General features: G+C 42.6%; 1 protein-coding gene and 1 long non-coding RNA gene across 9 annotated transcripts; one reads left to right on the top strand and one right to left on the bottom strand.

Annotated features, from left to right (window-relative positions):
* The first annotated feature begins 971 nt into the window (after positions 1-971).
* LOC133883691 (kinesin-like protein KIN-14N) lies at positions 972-12,857 on the top strand. Of its 8 annotated transcripts, XM_062323081.1 has the most exons (19): positions 973-1,748; positions 1,829-1,888; positions 1,962-2,021; positions 6,047-6,089; positions 6,165-6,304; positions 6,423-6,521; positions 7,830-7,949; positions 8,032-8,149; positions 8,245-8,348; positions 8,506-8,655; positions 8,784-8,944; positions 9,077-9,161; positions 9,634-9,825; positions 9,898-10,061; positions 10,337-10,429; positions 10,513-10,640; positions 12,174-12,237; positions 12,353-12,438; positions 12,642-12,857. In XM_062323081.1, the coding sequence occupies exons 1-16, from the start codon at positions 1,731-1,733 to the stop codon at positions 10,520-10,522; spliced, it is 1,617 nt and encodes a 538-aa protein (XP_062179065.1). In that variant the 5' UTR covers positions 973-1,730; the 3' UTR covers positions 10,523-10,640; positions 12,174-12,237; positions 12,353-12,438; positions 12,642-12,857. The 8 variants fall into 8 exon arrangements, with proteins under 8 accessions (XP_062179071.1, XP_062179065.1, XP_062179070.1 ...); XM_062323080.1 differs by lacking the exons at positions 10,337-10,429; positions 10,513-10,640 and adding an exon at positions 10,641-10,751 and having other exon boundaries at positions 979-1,748; XM_062323085.1 differs by lacking the exon at positions 10,337-10,429 and having other exon boundaries at positions 982-1,748.
* LOC133930358 (uncharacterized) lies at positions 2,598-4,551 on the bottom strand. Its single transcript, XR_009911744.1, has 4 exons — positions 4,398-4,551; positions 3,673-4,019; positions 2,892-3,070; positions 2,598-2,754 (listed from the first exon to the last, which is right to left on the bottom strand). It is a non-coding gene; the product is annotated as an uncharacterized LOC133930358 (long non-coding RNA).
* Positions 12,858-21,306: the final 8,449 nt, after the last annotated feature.

The raw sequence follows: 21,306 nt of genomic DNA, 5'->3' as shown, positions 1-21,306 counted from the left end.
AATGATGTTGCTCTCCGTGACCACCTTATCCAAGCTGATGCCGAGGCTGTTCGTCGTATTCCCCTTGGCCGCTCCTCAGCTCAGATGATTTCTGGGCTTGGTCTGCGGAGAGACATGGGATTTATTCCGTAAGGTCTGCCTACCGTCTTCTTTCAGAGAAAGATAGGCAGGACTTTTCCCATGCCGCTGCTCATGCATCATCTTCAGTGGCTGATGCTAACCCAGTGTGGAAGATTCTATGGAGCTTGAAGGTGCCGCCCAAAGTCCGCGTTTTTTGGTGGAGAGTCATTAACGACCTCATCCCATCCCGTGCAAATTTACACCGAAGACATATTGAGCAACTCAGCATCTGTGAAGTGTGCGGGGCTCAGGCTGAAACTACCTTTCATGCCTTGACAGAATGCGGCTATGCGCGAGTGTTCTGGACTCAGCTGCGTGTGATGACCAAGGTCAAGCTTCCTGACCTCCACCCTGTATCTTGGGCGATTGATCTCCTGAACACAAATATATGCAGCAGGGATTCAACATATATCATCTTGTGCGGAATGTGGTCCATCTGGTGCTCGAGGAATGATCGGCGTCATGGGAAGTCCTCCATCCCTGTTCTTAAAGCTGTTAGATGGGCGCTAGACACTACAATGAACTTGTTCCATGTTGCCTGTCACTCAACTGAAATTCGCCGACATGTGAACACTGTCGAGTGGTGCCCACCGCCTGTAGATTGCATGAAAATCAACACTGACGCTTCCTTTAATGCCAATGAATCCAGTGGGGCAGTAGGGGTTGTGGTTCGTGATGATGCAGGTCGGTGTGTGCGGGGTTATTCTCGGTGGCTTCCTGCTGTTTTCTCAACGTTGGTGGCGGAAGTGGAAGCATGCAGGGAGGGGCTCCTTCTGCTTTCTAGCTCTGCTCGGGCTACCGTTATCCTCGAGAATGACTCCAGAGTTCTAGTCGATATGTGGAATAACACGAATTATCACCGTTCTGAGATCGTGCCGATCCTTGCAGATATCAAGAGCTTAGCTTGATCTTTTCCTCGTTTTCGTTAATGTTTGTAAAGCGTTCTGCTAACTGAGTTGCTCATCTTTGTGCTCAGCATGCAGCACAGCATAGGATACCTTCATCCTGGGCCTCCCAGCCCCCTTCTTTCTTGCTGCAGTGTTTGTAGTTTGATTGTAGTTCAGATGTTTAATGAAGAGAAGTGCTCTTGATCCTTAAAAAAAAGATGTCAGCCCCCCGGCGCTCCCTCGGCTTGACCGGGGCCACGAACTAGGAAGGGAGAGAAACGTGATCAAATTTTCAGGCTTGCCTGCTGCGGGAGGAGCGCACGCCGCACAACAATTCGGGCCGCCCCTTTGCTAGGGCTCCCGCTGCGGTCGCGGCGGGCCGCTCGTCTCCATCTCCGTTGTTCCGCTTCGCCACCACTCCGACCTCCTCCGCCGTTAGCCTTGCTGCCCCGCCATCCTCGGCGGCGCGGATCCCCGTCGCCCGACGCCAAATCCCGGCTGCCCACGCGCCTCCCCGCCGCCAGTCGCGTCTCCCCTCCCGCCGGCCGCAGTCGCGCCTCCCCGCCCGACGCCAAATCCCGGCCGCCCGTCGCGCCTCCCCGCCCGACGTCGACGCGCCTCCCCTCCCGCCGGCCGACGACACCTTCCACCGACGAGGAAGAAGGCCGCCACCCCTCCTGCCCTCGTTCGCCTCTTCCTCCTTGCCTCAGCTTCCAGGGCAAGATGAACGTGGGCTACGAGGTGTAGAAGCTCTGGTTTCCCGTTAATGTTAATTGAATGTTGCTTTTGACTGGGAATTGATAGCTTACCCTTGGATTTAGGAGGACGACTCTGCTGACTTCACAAAACAACAGGATGACAACGCCCACGATACTAACAAGGTTAGTTTTTGTCTTTGTTTGTCTTTTATTTGTTGCTTTTGACTCGGAATTGATAGCTTACTCTTGGATTTAGGAGGATGGCCCTGCTGACTTCACAAAACAACAGGATGACAACGCCCACAAGACCAACAAGGTTAGTTTTTGTCTTTGTTTGTCTTTATCCTCTAGCTATCCAATGGATCTTTAGCCATTTGCATGGCTTGGAACAAATAAAAGTGGTGCAATTTTATGTTTCTTTTTTGAAGAAGAGTCAAGTACACCAGCAGACCTCAAACATATTCAGGGGTGTCAATTAGGTCAATGAATTATTTAATTTGTAATTTCATGTCCCTAAACCTGCCCTGTTGTTCACCGGAGGTCCAAATTTCCCTAATAAGCATCTATTTACCTATATGGGGTCCTCAAATAAGGATGCCAAATACGCGAATAGATGTTAATTAGGGAGGTTTGGAACTTGGGTGAATCATTTAGCAAGTTTAGGGATATGAAACTGGAAATTAATGCTTCATGGACTTAAATGACATCCTGGATAAGTTTAGGACCACATGTGTACCTTATTATTTAGCACGCACGATACGTGAGTCAGACACAGAAGCAACACGTTCATCAGAGGAAAATAACTTGTAGTCATCCCACATCTTACCACAACCTTCGGATAAATGAAAGACAATATCAATCAAGTCAAATTGCAAACTAAAAGTGGGTAACGAATATGAAGATATCACAATAACAACCTCCAATCGCTTTCAGTTCAACTTCCTGATAAACTCCAGGAACCCAGGGAAGATGAGGGATTTCTCCAATCCTCCATCCCAGAATGCCTTCACCTTACTACAAACATTAACTTCTTGCAGAAGATTGAGAACCTAGCATGGAACGTGCCAATCACATAATCAGCAAACCATGATGCTTGATGATGGAACTCCAAAATCATCCAAATAACCTCTATGTACAAGCGAGCTCCATTTCAAGAAACAAGATAGTACACATGTGTTGGTTGTACCTTTGCTGGTCCAGATGCCCCTGTTTGGTATGTTAAGGAAGCAACAGAATCTCCTTTCCCCTGGGAAATAGGACTTAGCAATCTAGAATTTAGGACTTCATAGGAACCTATAGAATTGTCCGACACCCACGATAAGTTCCAGAATCCCACCGTACTGCTCTCATTTTAAGGTCATTTTCCTACCAGCAAAAGAAATACATCAATGAACAGAAGAAATTTCCATGCAGATAGAAATATCTGAACAAAAAAAAAAAAAGATTCCGTCCATAACTAAACTGCTCACATGGATGCTTATATTTGGTGTGAATAAGTGCTACACAAGTGTTATGTGCTCCACAGTGTGATGGATGACTGCACCAGTCATCTGCATGAACCAATGGAGTGCGATTATTATGGAGAATGCATCTTGAGGCAGCCACTTGTGATGTACCACGTGATTTAAGTGCTCAAGTTATTGAGATATGCATATTAATCAGTGAAACCCAGCATTGCAAGTGAACATAAGTGTAAATGTTCAGGAGGTACTTTCAGTTTTTGTGCTAAACATTACAGAACCCAGAAAATGATCTTTCCCTTGCATCATGTGCCACATAATGATTTGTGGAATTTGGGAGGCTGAAAGCATATGCATACAGTTCTACAGGTCTTCTGTAAATTAACTTTGGAAATACTTTCCAAGAATGTTTCTGCAGATCAAATCATCATCTATGCAGTATCCATGTATCCAATAGTATTAATATATACAGACATCAACAAATCAAATTCATCAGATGAATAGTACCTCTGTAATAGATATCTCCCTAGCATCAAATCCCTCTGCAAATGCTTTCGCAAGGACCATGCATTTTTGTCCAGGAAAAACATACCAAACATTTGAGGGTGGAATATGTGTTATCCCATGAAGATGAGTAGAATCATCCATAATAGGGATTAGATAAAGGAAGAGTGACCGTGGAATAACAACGTGTACAGATGATATTTGTTCATGACCAGAAACTCTTGTGTCTTGAACAACTACCTCAGTAAAGCCCAGACTCAAAGCATGTAAGATACCAAAGGAACTATCCACTTGAGCCACAAAAGAGTTTGTCGCATGCCATCGATGATATTGCGATGGTAATTTAACCACTAGAGAAAAAAATAGAAACGGTAAGGATCTGTTAGCTTTCAGCGTCAGATATGCACTAAAGAAAGCGCAGGCAGAAAAAATCCAGCATCAATACATGCCATTAAACCACAGCACAGCATCTAAAACTGGAGATTTTAACATCAATGTCTTAAAATTTTGTTCATTTTTTCCCTGAACAGGAATTCCATATGTTCTATGTAAATCATTCCAAAATCTGTGATTCTCTTCTGATATATTTTATGATATGACATGGCACGCCAATTCATTTCCATTACTAAACACGAATAATTTAAATTACAGAGACAGTTGGATGTCAAATAATGACAAAACTCAAATCTGTTAGAAAAAGTATCTTGAGCAACTTTTTGTCAAAAAACCTTGAGTTTAAACTTCACCAAAACAGCAACAGTCACAAGGACTGGCGATGGTGGTTCTAGAGACATAGCTTCAGCAACAGTCAATGTGATTGTGTCAATCACATGCTCAAACTGAGGCTCAAATAACTGAGCTGTAGCAACCTCTTGGCCAATCTCAATACCCTTCACCACAAAGAAATCTAAACCAAGATTCTGCACACATACAGCAACAAAATTCAAAACATGCATTATTATGTAACAGAAGACTGGTCAAAGTAATTGGAAAACAAGAACGTACATATTATAACGTACCTTATCTTCTTGCTCAAACCGTATATTCATATCACCACAAAAGCCACCACAGTCACTTAAAATTGTTTCTTTCAGTGGAATATGAGCAAGATGATGGCTACTGTTATCAAGCAACCTCGGGGTAAGCTGCCACAAAAACTATAATCCCACCAACGATGAGAATACATTTTCTGAACCAAAAAAAAAACCAAATTAAGTATGTTAAAATGAAAGAAAAAGCAATGCCAACAAAATTATAAGTAGTAGCCCATCTGATAGAAAGGCTAAAAGAAAGTATGTTTTAGTGACTGTTGCGAAAGGAAATTCTTAGACCAACAAGAACCAAGTGAAGTTAACAACCACTTTAAGAAGAAATCCATAGGTAATGCAAACCGATAATTGACAAACTACGAGCTTAAGCAATGAAATCAGTAAAGAGACAAATCACATAGAAAGAAAGGACTATACAAACACACTGTTGTATTTATTAGTCCACATAAAACTGACTTCATGAATGCTTGGAAATTTGGATGGATCCAGCAAACAGTAAGAAAACTGATAGCCCATCAGCAATTCAGCATTGTTCGAACTAATTTTTTTATAATACATAGAAAAGCAGTACCACTGTTTACAGGTACTTTAATGTAAGAAGTGAGGATGGTAATGGCACTTTCTATTATGATAGTTCCTTTGTCTATAAGAAACATGAGAAGAGAACCTTCAAGAATAAAAAATATGGCAACGTTCTTTAACCAAATGTATAGGTTTATATAAATTACCTTCATCATCAAAGGCGTGAACAAGAAATGTGGCGATTTCATCTATGTCAATTTTAACAGCATGGTGGAAAATCCTGATACGAGAGATCTTGTCAACGAAAACTTTGCAGTGTATCGTGATTCCATTGATAATATCAGTTGCATAGACAGTAGTTTCCCTCGGGCCGTTGTAAGGGGCAATTGAAGCCAAACGAGCACTAGTCGAGCATCTGCTGCTGTCATTGTACTCTGGTTTAACAAGCTTGACTAGGCTTTTTAGCACTCATGATACGTGAGTCAGACACAGAAGCAACACGTTCATCAGAGGAAAATAACTTGTAGTCATCCCGCATCTTACCACAAAAGTCCATCATCAAGCTTGACCAGGCTAGTTTAGGAATATGAATCTGGAAATTAATGCTTCATGGACTTAAATGACATCCTGGATAAGTTTAGGACCACATGTGTACCTAACTATTTGAAGAACAATTTGCATTATAAGCTTGAATCTGAATTGAAAATGGCTCATTTACTTACTTAGCATACAATGCTTCTTGACTTAATTAGTTGACCGTTGCTTGCTTCTAATATATTATTATTGTTTCTTTTCTTTTGTAATAGAGTAAAAGGCCTATGGAATCCTCACTAGCAAGCATGGAGACAGGTACTACAAATCTGGCACCATGTACAAAGTTTTAAGTTGTTAATTTACTGACTGAATTGGTATTGTATCATCTAGGTTATGACTGCTTCTATGCATTAGAAGAAGTATATTTGCTTCAACAAAGGAATGCTTTAATGAAGGAGAAGCTAAACAAGGCAAGAGCTAAAAATGCTTTAATGAGGGAAAAGATAAACAAGGCAAGAACCGAGAAAACGGTAAGTGACCTATCCATTTTGACTAACTTACCTATTATTGATTCAGAATCATTCTAATATTTTTTAAATGTGGGATGTTTATATGGCTTATCAATATGAGGCAAATTTTCTTGAGCAGACACACCTACAAGGGGGTGCAACCAATGAAACATTTTCAGCTGAAATGGACAGACCAAAAGCATTGGAAAGTCAGCTTTCTGCAGAAATAAAGCTCCAGGTGCGTGCGTACTAGCCCAGGGCCGTACCTAGAATTTTGAGGGCCCTGTGCAAAACATGAAAATTAGGTCCTATTCTTAAAAAAATATTATAAAATAGCATTATATTAATTATACTTTTAGCAGATAATTACATCTTGCTTAAAAATCAATCTTAAAAGTATAAGAGGAGTTACGTTTAAGATATGGTCAAGAATGGAGATTGATATAGATTAGGTTGTGTAAGAATTTGCAAATTTTAAGTCATCTTAAAATTCGACAAACCCGAATGATAAACTAGTATATAAAAGTCTACTTGAAACAACTTGTTTGAAATAGCAAGAATAAGTGAATAGAACGGTTTGGTAGAATAAACAGCTTGCTCTAATCACTAAGTGGCGGTGACAAAACACTTGATAGAATAAATACTTGACAAAACAGCATAAAGTCAAGAGGAAAAGTTGTGTGCTTGAGGTCACAAATCACGGAATAAATCACCGGCTCAGTACTTTATAGAAATTATGGGCTAGTTAGGTGTACTATTTTGATGGGAGTTTATTAACTATAGAGAGAGAGAGAGATGGAAATAAGGCAGGATGTCATTGGGGAGTTGCATACTTGTTAACTTTTGACGTAAACAGTTGCAGACCTGTTGATTGCTCACACCAATGTTTACTAGTATCAATATTAAGAGCAACAAGTGAAGATTGAGTAGAAATTGGGGCCCCTAATTTTTTGGGGCCCTGTTCAGTCGAGCATTCTGAACATGCTCATGTACGGCCCTGTACTAGCCTATCTGCAAATAATAATGAATATTCTATATTTAATCTAAATGAAAAACAAAGAAAGTCTACTCTTTGTCTCTCAACTATTGGAAGTCTACAAATTGAATTTTGCAATCGGAATTAGGGTTATGTGGTGTACAAAGCACATCTTGACTCCTCCTAGTAGCAAGTTTTTAATCCAGGTCCCTACATGCCTCCATAATACCATGTAAGTCTACATAAAACAACACTATATTTCACTCCTCAACTTTAAACCGGACAATGTTAAACGGCATTTCTTACTGTCCAGATCCAGTCCCTAGTTTAAGTATGGAGCACCGGACAAAGTTAAGCTGCATTTTTCTTAGTACCGTCCAGATAATGTCCCTAATTGAAATTAGAGTGACTTTTCAATACCATGTAGATCACGTCCCAAGTTTGTCCGGTCTAGGGTTGAGGGACAGATTGTAAACTCTGCCAAAAGTATAGAGATGGAAAATACATTTTTACACAATATAATTGATTACTTATGATCCTGATCACTATCTATTATTTTTAAAAATATAGGTTCAAATGCATAATGAACAGAAGAGTGCGTTGAAACAAGCACAACTCGACCTTCAGAAGGCTGAGCAAGACCTTGAGTGTGCAAAAGTCAGACGTAGAAACCTGCATAACCAACTTCAGGTAATAAAGATTCTTTTAAACTCTACTGATCTTTTGAGCTGAATGGTTCCTGTGCATAACTTTTACAAACTATTGTGCACAGGATCTTAAAGGTACCATTCGCGTATTTGTTCGACTATGCCCTTTATTGAAGGGTGAGCTAGGAGACGCTTTTCAACCAGTGGAGGGGGATGATTCCATTATACGGTTCAAGCATCCATGTATGACTTGTAAATCCATTGTGTATTTGTATATTAAGGTTTTCAACTTTAAATTTTCTCTTATATTTTACTAATATATTTTTTTGTTGTTTCAGTGAAATCAATCACCATTGATAAAGTGTTTCGGGATAATGCATCTCAAAGTGAAATATTTACTGAAGTATCACAATTGCTTCAAAGCGCAATTGATGGCCAGAAGGTAATTATCCTCTGAGCACAATCCAGCAGGTGGTAAGCAATCCTCTGATTCTTTTTTTATGATGCTATATTATATTTTTATAATTGAATTAAACATTAACCCATCTTAGAAAAAAGGGGTACAAGTCTAATAATTTGGATTATCATAAATTATTTAGGTATGCATATTTGCATATGGTCAATCTGGTTCTGGAAAGACCCACACAATGATGGGTGAACCTAAGAAAGGTGATGAAATGGCTGGAATCATCCCTAGGACTGTGGAGTTTGTCCTCAACAATATCCAAGATACAGGATGCAAAATAAAGGTATTTATTTATTTCTATTTGTTTGAATTAATTAGCTGAGGTACAATCTCTGTATAGCTGATATATTAATGCCATCTTTTGGACATGGATTATGGCTGTTGTATTAATGTTTTCTTCTGAACTTGTAGATATCTGCATTTGAATTATATAATAGTACCGTCCATGATTTGTTTGTTAAAAATGGTGGTGCTGGAAAATGTAAAGTACAACATCCAAATGATCTGACAGTTATTCATGCTACTGATGTTGAAGAAGTGCTTCGTCTACTGAGGCAAGCTACCAAATACAGGTTGCATTCTTACCTTTTTCCAAACTTTTTGTAAAATACCCGCCACATATATGTTAAATACGATGAAAACCTTTTAAATGAAATTCTATAAGGATCCATACCTAAGACAACCATTTTTATGTTTGTTTGTAGGTCAACTGGGGAGACCAAGTTAAATAAAACATCATCCAGAAGCCATTGCATATTTCATCTTGGAATATATGGTGCAAACGATGAGGTAATTACTATTTCTGATGATAAATCTGACTGATGGTACAACACGGTATTCTGTCACCATCACTAGATTCTGTATGCACTTTACAGAATTTAGGATTCAGCCATTTCTACTGCTCACACTCTTTGCTAGCACTTGGTTCTAAATCTGTCACCAGCACTATATTCTGTCACCATCACTAGACTCAGCATGCACTTAAACAACTGAGCGTATCACTGCAATTACTTAAAACAATGGAATTACTTACCAGAATGTTGAATTGAGCATAAACAATGGAATTACTTAACAGAATGTTAGATTGAGCATAACAATGGCATTAAGCAGTGGTATTAGCAAACTCAATTTAAGAAGTTGTGTGGGAGCAAGGGGTTTCTTTTTTTGAAAGTGTTGTAGGAGCAGGTTTTTTTGAATATATAGCAAGCATTATGCCTGAGCATTTGCGACAAGGCTTACTATTTATGGAATTGATCAACAGGCTATTGGTGTGATCAATTTGATTGATCTTGCTGGTTCGGAAAACTATGATGAAAATGCTACAAGGGAGATGAAAGATGAGTCTAAGCATATTAATGAAAGTTTGCATTGGTTGAGATTATGTCTGAATTCAATCGCAAATAAGGAGAGGCACATTAAATATAAAAGCTCAGCCTTGACATCCTTGCTTGAGGTAATTTGTGATTTTTAATCAAATCAATGATTTTAGTCTTTACAATTTTAATGATTTGTTTCCTGGATGTAGCCGTACTTAAGAGGAGATTCAAAGACAATTATGATAGTTAATGTGTCGCAAGAAGCGTCGAAAACCAAAGAATCTATGAGAAGCCTAAAATTTGCTGAAAGCGTAAAATCTTGCCACCTTAAGGAGGTTTTCAGCCCCTTGTCGAGTTGGAAGTCGGGCGGAAGGTGATACCTGTTTTTTCATGTACCCTTTTCCTGTTCATCAAATAAGTAATGAAAGTACTCTTCATTTGCAACCTTTACTCAATTTAGCTTTTCCCACATTAGAACTGAAAACTATTTCAAAGGTTTGTTCCAGATCCTAACAAATTACTTCATGATCTGGAGAATCTATTTGTTGCCAAAAGCTGAATAAAAGTTGTTAAATGCAGGTCCTCCATCCATACTTTATGATGCTCTTATTGCATTGTTTTTTTAATAACTATCATTGATGTCAACAGAGTGGTGCTTTTCATATCGAGGGATCCTTTTCTTTCTAGGGTGTGTCTTCTATTGCCACGAACTGTGTTTCGGGTTCAAATTTTAAACATGGAGTAATGAAAACATCAGATTTACATATTTGCTTTTAAGCCTTTTAATCATTCATTCCTGATTCCTGATTTTGTTGTGTCTGCAGTATGTTGTAAACTTGGTTTCGGAGATAGCAGTCCTTGAGTAGGAGTTGTTCACAACGAACTGTGCTTGCTTTCCTCATACTGAGCAGCATTTGATCAATACCTCGGTGTCTCCTCATTTTCTGCTCAGGTACAAACCTTGCCAGTTGCCACCTCGGATAGATCAATGTTCAGAGGTTAAGGACTACACCATAAATGCTCTGCATCCTATGACTGGCCAGCATTCTCAGAACAAAAAAGCGTAAGAAAAGCACAACTTCCTTTATTTTTTCAATGTTAACCGTCTGTATACTCAGAAAAATCCCACAAACAATACATGTGTTCTAATGAGCTGAATTATTTCCACCCCCTCGATCTTATATTTTCCCAACAGTATGCTCTCTGGGCAACAACAGACTTAGTTCCAGAGTTGTCATATCCTGTGTGTGCAACAATCACTTATAATTAATTAAGAACATTAATTTTCGTTGCTCCTTGGTATTCTATTTCAAGAACAGTATATTCATCTGGAAGCTTCACTATTGTCTAGTACTTTAGGGGATAGGAGGGTAAGGTACTCAGCTGTGAATTGCGATTGGAATGTTATTTTCATATATATATATATAATATATATATGCGTTTCGATTTGATAATGTCTAAGCCTTCAGAACTTCCTAGATGACCCATTAGGTAAGGTTGATGAATTGAAGGGCTTCGTGGGATGGAAGTTTGAGATGTTTGGGATGTGAATGAGTAGACCTCTGTGGTCCATATGATCTTCGGGAGATGTTCCTGATTGCATGTGCTTGGTTTTCATTTGATTGGTCTAGTCTTGATATATGATGCACTAGAGCGCATGTTTTTGAATTTAGTATCTGCTTAAGCTGCGACGAAGACAATACACATACATGATTGCTAGCCCGAGTAGAGCCTTATCAACCAGCCGCTACAACCAGAGTGCTGAAGATGTTACTGTCCATGGCCACAAAATTCAGCCATTTTGTCAAGTGTATCCAAGGTTTTTAAGGTGTCGCCTAGGCGACGCCTAGGCGACAAGGCGCACCCAGGTCGCCACAGGACGCCACAAGGTCCTAGTTATGCCTTGTCGCCTAGGCGTACCCAGCTCGCCACAGCGCCTTAAAAACCTTGAGTGTATCACATATACAGTTTAGAGAGATCACCATTCATTGTTCATTTCTTTAATCTTAACTTTTGAGATGAGACAAAATATAGCGTTACTGAAACCTGCTTGACCCAACTTTGTTGTTCATTTCTTAAGATGATAATATGATATAACCTTACCGAAACCTCTCCTTTCAATCTCTTATTGGAATTTAGTGTCCGGAAGTATGCCTTGCCTTAATCAACTTTATAGTTCAGCTGTGTATGTGTTTTTCTTAAAAAAAATGTTAATGAATAACAGACAACAACCTCCTTGCTGTGGTGCCCTTTTCACTATATAATTCAATAGTATACCAATGTGGTTCTCTCGTCATTTTTTCTCTATCAGAGACTATCTTAGCCAGTGGGCACTGTTTTCTGCTGGTGCAAATGAGATCAATTTTAATCTTCTATACGTATGGATGCGTTCTATTGTATTCTAAGACAGGCATGCCTTTCCATTTCTTATTTTTTGTAATCTCTTCTATGGAGTTTCTACTGAACTTGCTACCTTATCTTTCAGCCAGGCGCAAAGTTTGGAAGAACACAGTGGTTCGCTTCCTAGAGAATTGTCAAGCCATTACTGGGTGAGTGCCACAACTTTTTACCATGATTTGCACATATCATAGTGCTGTAGATGACATCCGTTCCTCAAAGTTTAGCTAATCATACTTATTTGTTATCCGTTGTTTCAAACTGAAGAAATGAGATGCTGCCTCCTGCTGGCGGATCTGTTGGTACTTAGCCAAAGAAGATGCTATTGGTAAAAGAGCCTAAAACGAACTAAGGTAACATGGATAGTTTTATTCTATCAACATAAATTGAGTAGCAACGAATGAACAAATAAATGCTAAGCATGGGGAAGCATCAATTTCCTAGCACGCTGTGCAGTCGCAGACATTATCTTTGTTTTGTATTTCTTTCCTCTCCTTTAGTTTCCTCTTTTTAATGTGATTTGCTTACTCCTACATTTCCTTTGGATTTTTGTAAGGTTTTGGATGAAGATGATCTCCCATTTGATGTCACGGAAGTAACTGTCATCAACCTGCTTAGCAGACTCCAAGAACATCTTTCAGTTTACTGCATATACTTTCCGTCTAGTTAGTAAAAAACTATTGGATTTTTCTAACAAAAAAAATCTCTGTATAAAAAGACTATTCTATTTGTCTAGACATGATAGAGACTTGTATTCAACCTTTTTCGTCCATCAATTCTTGCGAAGGGATCCTTTTCCTCGTTCGAGAGTCTCCGCCCTTCTTCCACTCCGTCCCGAAGACTAACTAAGACCAATTGAGTCACGTTTTCATGTTCTAATTGAACACTTTCCATTTATGATTAAAGGAGAAGATTGTTCTTTTACCAAACATATGCTTATGTGAATTCTAATGAAACAGAGCGCTAAATGGATAGCGCCGTGCCCCATAGATTAGCTATTAGTGTGGGAGAAGTATGGTTGAAGATTACTATTCAGACCCCTTTAAAGCTTTGATATCTGGACTCTCAGCTAAAGGATCAATCTTTGAAGCCATCAAAGCTCCTTTGTGTCACCTTTTCATACCTGCGAAGTCTTCCCTTGGTTTAATCAGTCCGGCCTCCCGAAGGCTCAGCCTTCCAAAGCCCGGTCTTCTGAAGTCTAGCCCTCCGAAACCTCGGTCCCCTGAAACCTCGACCTTTCGGAGTTCTGCCTCCCGAAGCCTTTGTCTCTCGGAGACATACCTCCCGAGGCCCCCGTCTCCAGCTGCTCGGGTCGGCTTTCCGGAGGCTACAGGGTGATTCATTAGACCTCAGGAAAGATCTGCCGGAAAGGTAGCACCGGTCATGCCTTGCCTGTAAGGAAGTGATCGGCATTAAATGCCTAAGCTGGTGGACACCGTTCTGACACCCCGGCGTAATGGAGGCTATGCTGACACCCCTGACAGTGCGATGTCGAGCCGCAATTGGCGGCCGGCTCGCCCCTTTCAGGGGCAGGCACCATGATAGTTACTACGGTGGATATTTATCTCTCAGGAAGGGTAGAAAGTAGTTATCTGGGATAAAATCCAGTAATTCGGTCAGATTACAGATATTTGTACATTGTGATAACTTGTATGCCAAGCTATGTATGACCCTATAAATAGGAGTTCTGGTCACCTAGGTAAGAGACACGAGCTAGAGGGCAGAAGGACATAGAGGTGAAAAAACACCAAGTCACGTCGTGATACTCCTCCTAGATCGACCCATATTTTCTACCATCAATACATTTGTGGTGTTCTTTCCTCTTAAACTTCGTTTTCAAGTTTGAGTCTTCTCCTTAAAAGAAACTCTCGCCGTACTTGCTGGGGCAAGATGAACTCTTGCTTCAACAGCGCGTCGTCCGTGGGGACTCGAACACAGAAGTGCTAAGAGAGGTAGGAATACACAAGAAAACCACCAAGGTGCTAGCCAAAACAATCATACCCCTCGTTGCAAGCATGCAACCATATGCATGGTTGTCTCAGCCATACACACCGTATGCATGCTCTAGCCTCGCTGCAGTGTGGGACGGCGTTCCTCTGACCTTGGCCAACCCAGAACCCTGGGTCGGTACAGAAACTCCAGACGGCGCGGAGGCCTTCCAACCTCTGCACGACGAAGACCTCGCCGCCTCACAAGAGGACATGGTCAAAGCCACAGCCAAGCAGGCTGCCTTCCAGTGGTTTTGGCGGTTCAACCCAGGAGTGTTCCGCCTGGCTTGGTCCCAAAGTATTCCCTTCGACAACATCTGGGATACCCCGAGCGAGCTAACATCTTCGGAAAGTTTGTCCACCCAGCGTCCTCCTTGGGCCCCTCAGGTGAAAGAGGGTTCCAAGGAGACGCAGGGCTCCAGGGTGCGCGGACCTCGCCAGGGCCTCCGATGCCGCCCTCGCAATGCCAACCACGCGCAGGGACCCCCAAGCCCACCTCGTCCAGGGAGGCATAGTCAAAACCACTTCGGCTCCAAAAGCTGGTTCACCAGACAGCCTCGACGATCTCCCAAAGGGGAAGGAGACCCTGGGGGAAGCATAGGCTCCGGGACACACCACCTTCGGCAGCGACCCCAACGACAACTCCATGCTCCAGTGCCCCCGGAGGCACACGGGTGCATCCTACACGGACTAGGGCACGGTCACAACACCAACGATTGCCACACCCTCATGACCTTCCGGGAGGAATACATCGGAAGGCAAGAAGAATACCTAGCTGCAGAAGAAGCCAACGAAGGACGACACAGGGTTCGGAGGCTTGGGGCAAACTCCTGGGCAAATCCTCGGCTCCTCAACCCTGCACTGTTATTACCAACCCTATTAACAATGATACTATATGTAGCAACGAGAACTGAGTCAGGGATATGCCATCGCCAGGCTCCGGATGGATTACCTCCGGAGCCGGGCAACGACTAAGGGCTGAGGGGGTCAAGCACCATCTCTCCCAGCCTAGCCACATGCTTTGAAGCCTCCAAGCCTCACAATAGAGGCCTTATTCCTACAAAGGTATGTCCACTGTTAACTATCAGTAGTTTACCTAGTGATCTATCTTTCATACAGCAAGGTTAGAGTATGTTGGAGGCTTCCAACCTTACTACAAGAAGTTTTTCGCAATAGATAGCCACTAGGTAGAAGCAGTAGAACTTAAGTTACATCCTCATTTAGCATGAATAGTTATATAACCTAGCTATGTTTTATGCTACAATCAGCTTCTTATTGCCAACAGCAGATTGCAAAACTTAGCTAGTATAACCATGTAAAATCCCTACACTCCCGCAGACGCATCAAGCCTAGGTCGCCTAGAGGACAGGTCTGCCCAGGTTTCCTGGAAGGCATTGTGCGGCCTCAGAATTGTAGTTGTCACGTATCAAGGGATTTCTTTGATAGACCGTGTTGCGGCGCCACCTGTGGGATATCTTCGGGTGGCGTGACAAGCCCACGTACCGCGGACGTAGCATGCCTAGGTCATCTGGAAGGCAAGGCTGCCTAGATTTTCCGGAAGGCATTGCGTAGTCTCGGTAGACAGTGAGACCTACACACCACGGGTGACGCTTATGCCTAGGTCACCTGGACGGCGGATTATGCCCAGGGTGCCCTGGAAGGCATTTGCATAGCCTCGGGTATCGAAGCCACGCCCCAGGGGATGTCCTTGGTGGTGGAGATGCGGTGCTCTGAGGAATACTGTCGTAAGGAATCCTCGTTGCACGACATGCCTACACACCATGGGCGTAGCATGCCTAGGTCACCTGGAAGGCAAGACTGCCTAGGTTTCCTGGAAGGTATTGTGTAGCCTCGATAGTGTGTGGACGCCGCATATCAGGGAACTGTCCTGATGTAAGGATGCAGTGCTATGAGGAATGCTGTCGCAAGGAATCCTTGTTGCATGACATGCTTATATACCGCGGGCGCAGCATGCCTAGGTCACCGCTAAGGCATCAAGCCTAGGTTTCCTGGAAGGTATTGCATAGCTTCGGTCGTATAAATGCCACGCGTCTAGGCACATCCTTGGTGGACAGTGTTGCGGTGCACCTTGGGTGTTTCCTCGGTAGCACGATAAGCCTACACACCGCGAGCGTAGCATGCTTAGGTCACCTGGAAGGCAAGACTGCCTAGGTTTCCTGGATGGTATTGCGTAGCTCCGATAGTGTGTTGGGCTTTCGGCATTAATACATGCCAAGGAATCTTACAAAACCTCCGACAAAAATGGAGAGTCTTACAAAACGCCCGGCAAAAACAGAGAGTCTTACAAAACCTCCGGCAAAACCGGAGTCTTACAAAACCTCCGGCAAAAACGGAGTCTTACAAAACCTCCGGCAAAAACGATGAGCTTTAACAAAACCTCCGCACAACGGAGAGCTTTACCAAACCTCCGTCAAAATGGAGACTTCGAAAAAACCTCCGCATAACGGAGAGTTTACCAAACCTCCGCCAAAATGGAGAGACTTCCAAAAACCTCCGCACAACGGAGAGTTTTACAAAACCTTTGGCAAAAACGGAGAGTCTTACCAAACCTCCGCAAAACAGAGAGCTCTACAAAACCTCCGGCAAAAACGGAGAGCTTTACCAAACATCTGCACAACAGTGTTTTACAAAACCTCTGGCAAAAACGGAGGGCGTTACCAAACCTCCGCCAAAACGGAGAGACTTCCAAAAAAACCCCGCAAATGGGGATGTTTTCCGAAAACTCTGTCGGATGGAAAGGTTCTGAAAGGACATAACGGGAAGAGTACCTCGGCATCTTGAAGGAAAATGCCTTTGTGCCGAAGGGGTATGAAACCCACTGGCCTCTAAAGGGCACAACAAACAGATCAAAGGGGTATAAAAATCCCCCTGTACAGGGAAAGGTATGACCCGCGTGACTCAAACACGTATGGTAAAAGGTAAAATCATTACCATACCATCTCCTTTAAAGACACATTTCATACGTCATTTTATGAGTGTTATACTGACATTTAATAAAAGCCCACGCTATGTGGCACGGGAAACATAGTGGAACCCTTGACTGTCCATTGCAGAGGCCACAAATTCATTGCAGTAGCTAAGGGCCGTGGGGGTCGCGAACCACCTCTCCTGCCTAGCCTGCGGCTTCGCCTCCGACACGCCATCGCCAGGCTCCGGACGGAGTACCACCGGAGTCGGGCAGTGGCTAAGGGCCGAGGCAGTCACGGACCACTTCTCCCGCCTAGCCTTTGGCTTCGCCTCCGACATGCCGTTGCCATGCTCCGGACGGAATACCTCCGGAGCCGGGCAACAGCTAAGGGCCGAGGGGGTCACGGACCACCTCTCCCGTCTAGCCTTCGGTTTCACCTTCGACACACCGTTGCCAGGCTTCGGACGGAGTGCCTTCAGAGTCGGGCAGCGGCTAAAGGCCGAGGGGGTTGCGGACCACTTCTCCCGCCTAGCCTTCGGCTTCGCCTCGGACACACTGTTGCCAGGCTCCGGACGGAGTACCTCTGGAGACGGGCAGTGGCTAAGGGCCGAGGGGGTCACGGAGGTCCGGCGTATGAAGTTGGCAACGCCGGAGTGTTCTGACAGAAGGAGACGAAGATGATACACGCAGGATGGTCTGGCGATGAAGATTGGCTATGTCAGAGTATTTCTTGCAGAGAAAATGTCAGTGACTAGCTTGGCGTGGGTGTACACGCCGGATGGTCCGATACCCTGAAGATCAACAAGTCGGAGTATTTTGTGCAGAGAAGAAGTAGCTCAGTCTGGCTCAAGTGTACACGTCGGAAAGTCCAGCGATGGAATTGAAGAGTACGCCAAAATGTCTGGTGTTCACAGAGGATTTGTGTGGGGTTCCAACAGCTAGTTCGTGGAGGATGTACACACCAAATGATTCGGTGAGTACAATCTGTTTATACCGGATCATCCGACGTATATAGAAAAGTTGAGCCATTGGATAAACGGCTAGTCTGTGGGTTTGAGGCTAGTTATACCCCTCCACTCGGTCATTTGAAGGTGTGATAGTGTGCTAGAGTCCAGAAAACATCACATACACCTGATAAGACATCCAAGTCATCATAGTGCTAAAAGTGATCATTCAAGGCAATTAGCACATAGATTAGTGAGTGAGTAGTGCTATTAGGCCTAGAGAGAGTTGTTGCTAGGTGTTGCTTCCTAGAGAGGAGATCAAGGAGTGATCCTAGAGTGTACCAAGAGGTACGTCGGCACCTTGGAGTCTTGGTGACTTGCCGGCACCTTGGGCTTTGGTAGCTCAAGCTTGTTGACCCTTCGACTTGATGTGGACTGGCAGCAAGACGGATGTATGGGGATACGGTGACCCTTGCCTTTGTGGCTGAAACTCTAAAGTGAAGACGGCGGCAAGTGACCGGAAGAGTGACTAGCGGTGAGACCTTGCTATGGTGGTTTGGTGGCTCATCCTGCTTGAGGCCTAGGCTCAAAGGACCGTGTCCGAAATCGGAAGAGAGACTAGTGGTGAGGCCTTGTCATAGTGACTTGGTGGCTTGTCACACTCGGTTTTAACAGATAAACCAGATGCGGCTTATATGAACCCAGGATGTTTAACACACATAAGAACGTCACAGGTGAAGTAAAAAAGCATTACTTTAATTGAATAAACGTTAAACTCTTACAACAAATGACATATATTGTCTACAATGAAGATATCCACAGCGGAACAGAAGCACTGGTGCCCAACAATACCACAGACAACAGACTAGGAGACACACGCCTAGAACGTCACAACCCCATCTTGATAATCTTTAACATCTTCACACACTGAGTAGCACCACACGTCGCATATCATAGGGAAAAATAGCAAGTGTGAGCAAATGACACGCTCAACAAGTGTATAGGAGAATAGTGATATGCATGCTTAAATCAAGGACAAGCTGACACATGATATATTTGCGTAAATACAAGTAAAGAAATAGTAATATAATTAAAAAGTATTAAACAATTGTTAAGCGAATGTAACCCAAATGACCAAACAACTACCTTACAAGGCTCCCCACCTTGTAAACCATAACCATCTAGTACTCCCTGTACTAGAACCAAAACCAAATCACAATCATAACCATAACCATTCCACAACCATTCCTATATCCAAAACCAACTAATCATGTGAGGATCTAAGTCTGTCATGACTGTGAGCATGGCTGATATATCAGATTTTACACTCTGCAGAGGTTGTCCAGTTTTCCCCATGAGACGTGATTTCATCACTTAGAAGCAGATGACTAAAGTCTCCATTATGCCAGTGCTGATCAGGCACATATCACACTACCTGGAGTGCGCGGCCAGGAGATCACTGCAAGGCTGTTACAAAGTTTCTTCTAGTATGTGAATGCCTGCTGAGGTTTCACCGCCAGGATTTACGGAATTTCCTTCCAACCTAGAAGTCCCCTCTTGCGCCAGATGGTTCACAGGATTTAGGATCCCTTCCCTACACATCCACTGCCACTAACCAAAACCATATCCACTCCTACCGTTTGACACACACAAATTGGAATCCACTAATTAATAAGCTAGGCCCTCCCATAAAGGCTTGTGGTTGGTACGTTACTTCTCGGGTTGTCACTCCACGAACCGGTCCTTAATTAGATCACTTGAGCAAAGACTAAACCAACAACATAACCATGAAAAACCATAAACACTCCTTTGCTTAAGGCCTAAGGTTCCATGTTGCTACATCAAGTTCACTTATCATAGTTGCATATGTTCATTAATCAAGTATAAGACATTTTCCAACATTTTCGACAGCATGGCTAATCAATTCTACCCATGAAAGATACCAAACCATAAACTACTTAGGCTTCAAGGGATGATAAGGGAAATATCTAGGTAAACACTAATATAGGTGACTACCCGTCAGATTAACAGACACTGTATGCAATTTTATAAAACAAAATATTTTAAAACACAGGAGCAATATGATCAAGAAGTACACTTGACTTTTACCCAATGCTGCTTAGTGTTGTCGAAATCTTGGTCTTGAAATCCATCGAGCAGATCCGAAGCGTTATCGATTAATCGCGAGTTCTATTGACAAACAAAACAACATTGAATAAACACCAAATAAACTCCAAATTGCTAAAATAATAGGAATAGAACGATAGACTGGGATCTTTGGTTGGGCTGGATAAGGAGAACAAAATTGACTGGATTTCTCTCGAAGAAAGATGAAGGAATAAGAGCTAGAGTTTTACATGAAATGACAGAAAAGATTAACTAAAGCATTAACATGTGTATCCTACAAATTGATATATTATTTTAATATTATAAACTCATGTTTGTAATACAATGACATGTAGATCTAACCAGGACTTATATGTCATTGTGACAACCATAAATTTACTAATTAAAATAATATCTTCATGTTGTAGGGATTAAAATGTCAATGAGGGAAAACTACTATAGAGATATGAGAATTGATACTTGGAATTGGTATGGTTGGATAGATCATGATTTTAGAAAAATTTGAGCGCAACAATCACTCAAATCGGAGCTAAAACAAAGAAGTTATGGCTAAAACAATTTTAGGGTTTTAATATGAAAAAAATGACTTATTTTGAATAAAATAGAAAAGATTAGGGGCCTTTTTTTTGTAAAAATAGAGGGCCCTAATTGCAATTATAGAAAAGTTTAGGGACTGATCTATAAAAAGACATGGGCTTTTATATAATTACAAAAAAGTTATGGGCTAAATTGCAAAAGAGCTATTTTTCTGGAATTTTTGGAATTGTTTTTGTACTAGAAATCCTAGGATTATTGACTGGGCAAATATTGATGATGTGGCATGATGACTGGGCATGACGCGAAGGCAGATTGGCTTATGTGGCACTGAGGTGGCAGGATGAGGTGACAGGCATGTGACTATGATTATGAGAGACAGGTGGCAAATTGTGATTGGCTACTGAAGGGTTATATGAATGATCTAATCTGGACCCTAGATCTCAAATCAGACTACATTGGATAGTCCTGACGGTTTTTGGCCGGTGGCACGAGTCTGGATGGCGGAGGGGGCTCAGACACAGCGGCGACTCACTGGAGGACGGTGTATCTCGAGCTACAGTGCACGGGAAACGATGATGAGTGGCGGAGGAGCAAGTACATGACATAGCGAACTCACCTAAGTGCTTGTGGGGTGCTAGAGACGGTCGGAAGATGGTCAGCGGCGACGAAAGGCATTGGAGGAGCTTAGAACTCGGT

Source organism: Phragmites australis, chromosome 10 (genome assembly GCF_958298935.1).
Source record: "Phragmites australis chromosome 10, lpPhrAust1.1, whole genome shotgun sequence".
Classification (NCBI taxonomy): Eukaryota; Viridiplantae; Streptophyta; class Magnoliopsida; order Poales; family Poaceae; genus Phragmites; species Phragmites australis.
This window is presented reverse-complemented; position numbering and strand designations above follow the sequence as displayed.

Excerpts from the sequence above, each read along its gene's own strand:
- LOC133883691 (XM_062323080.1), top strand. Across the intron at positions 10,062-10,640 it reads AGTTGGAAGTCGGGCGGAAG|GTACAAACCTTGCCAGTTGC; the intron begins GTGATACCTGTT and ends TTTTCTGCTCAG. Across the intron at positions 10,752-12,173 it reads CATTCTCAGAACAAAAAAGC|CCAGGCGCAAAGTTTGGAAG; the intron begins GTAAGAAAAGCA and ends CTTATCTTTCAG.